The sequence below is a fragment of the Rhamphochromis sp. 'chilingali' genome (assembly GCF_963969265.1).
Source record: "Rhamphochromis sp. 'chilingali' genome assembly, chromosome: 20".
In the NCBI taxonomy this organism is placed as follows: Eukaryota; Metazoa; Chordata; class Actinopteri; order Cichliformes; family Cichlidae; genus Rhamphochromis; species Rhamphochromis sp. 'chilingali'.
The window spans coordinates 12059408-12063554 of record NC_137947.1 but is presented as its reverse complement, the minus strand read 5'-3'; the positions used below and the strand labels follow the sequence as shown (position 1 = coordinate 12063554).

Genomic DNA, 4147 nt, shown 5'->3' with positions numbered 1-4147 from the left:
CAAGGAAACTGCATGCCATTGTTCCTGTGACATGTTCAAGGACACACTGATCTGAGCACCAAGGACTAAACTCATGATTATGACCATAAGTTCTCTTTCTTTTCATCCAAGTATGTTTTGGCAGTGCAAATAAATTAGAGTATTGATACTTTTGAAGTTGTTGAACTTTTTGAGTTTTGTATTTCGAATAAAGATGTTATGGGCTAAAAATGTTATAAGAAGTCGTTTTTTTTCGGCTTTATAATTCTTTTTTACTGGGTTGAAATTTAGTTCTTTAACGGCATCACTTTTGTGAAAAACATTCAATGATGACTCATAGTTTTCAGGCTCATTATGTCCTGAAAAGCTTATGATGGGTACGATAATGCACGAGAAATGGATCCAGTAACTGGAAAGCAGCAGAGAGGCGCTGTGACAGGAGATGAGGGGAACTCTGGGTGGATGTGGCTCATCGTTTGAGGAAGTTGTTGAAAATTATGAAATGACATCATCAGTTTTTTCACGGCTTTGTTTGGCGCTTCTTGCCACGCCTTCCTGCCGGCTCCTGCATAAAGCGGCCGGGCTGCCTTGTGTGAACCAGTTGAACTCCAGTCAGCGCGGACAACAGGTGCAACGCAACCCCCTCCACCTTGTCTGTTGGATTATGCCCGCAGAGCGCCGGTCGTCGCTTTACGCAGGGCTTCCTCTTCTGCACTCAGAATAATTTGCACGCTTTTATATCCTGACCACTTCCAGACACAACGATGCCTTTTCCACCCATCAGCCTCCACCAGCGGATCTCATCGCCTGGCAGGGAACTATTCGGGAAAAAGAAAGCCAACGGAGTGCCTCCTGAGCAAACCAGCAAATCCTGCGGAGAGAGAGGGGGGTCGGATAAGGAGAAACAACCCACATCTTGGGCATCGGCGAATTTAAGGAACTTGGGGCGAAAACCCCAGCAGGACAAAAATAAAAGCCCCACTCAGAAGCCCGGTGCCGGGCAAGAGACCCAGGGAAAGTCTTCGTGGTTGATGGTGCCGAAACCTCAGGATTCATCTGAAGGAGTCAGGCGCTCCAGCTCCATGGACTCCACGAGACAACTCAGTGGAAAAGAGGAAGGGAAGAAGGAAATTCAATTTACACTCAGTCTCACCCCCGAAGCCATTCTTGTCATCCAAAAACGGAATCTAGAAAAACAAATGATGGCAAAGCAACAAAAGTGTTGCGCCGGCACCGATTTTCGGCACCGGCGAGTTTTTCCATCCAAAAAGACGCACGGGGGGTCCAAGGGCTGCGCGCCGGCCGCCAAAGCAGAGAGCGCGGAGCAGGACATCACCGCCATCGTTAAAATATCTCTGCTGAATGACCAATACAAGTACGATGATGTGGAGTATGAAGACGAGGACGGGGATGTGGATGAGACTGTTGTAAGGAAATGCAAAGAGTGGCTAAAAGGGGTCGAAAATGCCGCTGCTTTGGGAAAAGTCGACAAACTTTCCGCACTTCCGCACCTCAAAGGCTGCTGACACCTGGCTTTGATGTCTTGTTGTTAAGCCGGGACTCTCAGTGTGATGGACTCGTGAACAATGTGCAATTGGTGTAGATCTGTTGCAAAGGCATCCTGAATTTTAATGTTCTCAAGTAAACGTTAAAGGGAGGAAATCCACGTGTCTTCAGATGAATGTCAGTTTGTTAAAGAAATATATATTAAAAAAAAATAGATGTCAATACCTTTAAAAAAAAAAAGTCAATTAATTAAGAAAACGAATGAAATGAGGAAATTCCATTGAAATCATAAAAAGTCAAGAGGGAATCATTTACATTCCCCATCAAAAACAGGATTTTAAAAGTATCCAGCAGTGCTTAGGGCTCGCAGGGATATTTGCTTTGGGAGTTTGATGCCTGTTCATTATTTTATTTCTTTCAGTTTTAGTTAAATACCTTTAAATTCTCGTCCTTTGCACGTGGTTTCTATTTTTCAGTGAGGCGCCTGTGGATTGGCAGAGGGGTCTGCTCCTTTGTGTGGGAGAACAATAAACTGTCAACAACAGAGCTCTTTGCCTCTGCTCCTAAAAACCAAATTGAATTGTTTATTTTTCCTCTCATAAGAGGGTTATATCCTTTGCAGGGATTTACTAGTGGTGTACAGTATGTAATGTTTACTAAATATTTGTACTGTCACATATCTTTTCAGCTCATTAATTTAAGCAAATTCTAAGTAAAAATATTTTATTTTTTTAATTATGCAACTGTCTCGATCCTTTTAAATCTTAAAAAAGCCGTATTGTGCTGTGCCTCTTAATTTAAAAAAAAAAAACAACAACTAATTTGCAGTCATTTAGATTTCTTTTACACTTCTGGCCAGTTTTCAGACAAGCGTTTTAAAGGCTCTTTGTTGCCACTGTAGCTACCTGAGGCCATTTGGGCATTAGTGTTCTAAGCGTCTTAGATTTCCTGTTAAGCAGGGTTCACAAGTGTACTGTAGGGCCCAGGTGCATGACCCCTTTAGGAAATTACCTCCAGACTACCTTACGTATCACACTGGTATTAAAATCTGGTGAAAAGCCACATCTACAGGACTTGCTGCAAAGTAGCTCTAGTTTGAAGTGAACTATCCTGAAAGTATGCTGCTCGGGTAGTCGTCCAGGTCAGGGGGACAGAATATGGCTGTTTTAAGAAGGAAAAAATAAAAATAAATAAACCACACATTGGAGTCGCAGATCATTTAAGCCATAAAAAATGGCTTATGCTTTTGTTTTTTTTAGAGTCACACCTGCCCACAGTGCATTGTATTGATCATTAAACTAACATTCAAATGCAAACCTCAGAACACAAATTCAGTTTCTATGCACGGCCAAATACATATTTGAAATTCCTCTGTATGGAGATTCTCATTTGCAGCATTGTGTTCTGTAACTTGGTAACCAGACTTTTACTCTGTGTGCGGTACATTTTGAACTCTATTACATTTCAGACAGAGGAGTGTTGTAAGTTTAAGACACGACAGCTTGTTTGGAGGGCTCACACACCAACAACTGGTAAGGCATTTTAAAACATATACCTCCGCTCGTAACCTCAGGTAATGCTGTTGTTTGGCAGACGTTTTATTAATGGAAAAACTCAGATTTTTTTAGTGTATTGCCTCTTCTCAGTAAACACTATCTTGGCAATAGAGTTGCCATAAAACTGGAGTGCAAAGACCTGATTCAATCAAGCGCTCTTTCCTCTATTGCAGATGTATTACCAGTTGGGGACAGGTGTTTCATATGACACACTCATCAGTTGTTTTCTTCTTAAAGGTGTTTCATTCAGGAATGGATTCAAGCCTGCAGCAAATAATCAAGTGTCAAATACATGTCCGGCCATAACTCTGTAAATGTCATTGTACAGTGTGTAACACCACAGACTTTCTCCACTGTGTCATCTGGATAAACAAGCAAAGCTTCTACAATAAAGCGTTTTCTCCTGAATAGATTTTCTCGTTCAGTCTCACAAGTGATTTGGTTGTTGAGTGCTGAGATCATGGGTGAGCCATTACAGCGTGTACCAAGACTCGTTTGGTTCTCCATGGTTCCTGTAGTGATATTATCAACTGGCTTAGTGACCAAAAGTTGTGTAATCCTCTTCTATTGTCTAATTTCTATTGCGGTCTTGTTTGTGTGTGTCTCTCTGGTATTCATTACTGGCTCATATGGGCCTGAAAGCCAAGCTATTCATGAGTGAGTCTGTCCTGGGGGTAAGAACTGCATCATTATGTGTGAAGTAGCTAAAATGCTTGTTGTCAATAGGAAAAGTGCAATTTGAAGGATTGGGGGCAGTTGCAATGGGCGGCTTGGATAAAAGTGGAAACTTTATCTTTAAACCGCCCTTCAAGCCCTTTTGTTTTCATCTGGGTTGTGAAATCCAGACCAAGCTGGACTTTTTTTCCACCTTTTGCCGCAAACTATTTGTTTACACAAGAATCTATCCAATCCAAGTGACACTTCTGTTTCTAGATTAGGAGGGGGGGAAAAAGGGAAAAAAAAGAAAGGCTGCGGGCTTTCTGTTCACCACACTGTACTGTGATCACTGTGTGGGAGAGTGGCGCGGGACAGCAGGGCAGCTTCATTATCCTCCCCTGATTTATAGTGGCAGGGAGCACAGATGGATGCAGCCTTCACTCTGTCAC

The 4147-nt window shown here is 42.3% G+C and overlaps 1 protein-coding gene across 1 annotated transcript; it reads left to right on the top strand.

Annotated features, from left to right (window-relative positions):
- The first annotated feature begins 445 nt into the window (after positions 1-445).
- prr18 (proline rich 18) lies at positions 446-3453 on the top strand. Its single transcript, XM_080868403.1, has one exon. It carries the CDS (start codon positions 744-746, stop codon positions 1503-1505), a length of 762 nt encoding a protein of 253 aa, XP_080724529.1. The 5' UTR covers positions 446-743; the 3' UTR covers positions 1506-3453.
- Positions 3454-4147: the final 694 nt, after the last annotated feature.

Coding starts and splice junctions, on each gene's coding strand:
- prr18 (XM_080868403.1), top strand. CDS start 744: ATGCCTTTTCCACCCATCAGCCTCCACCAGCGGATCTCATCGCCTGGC.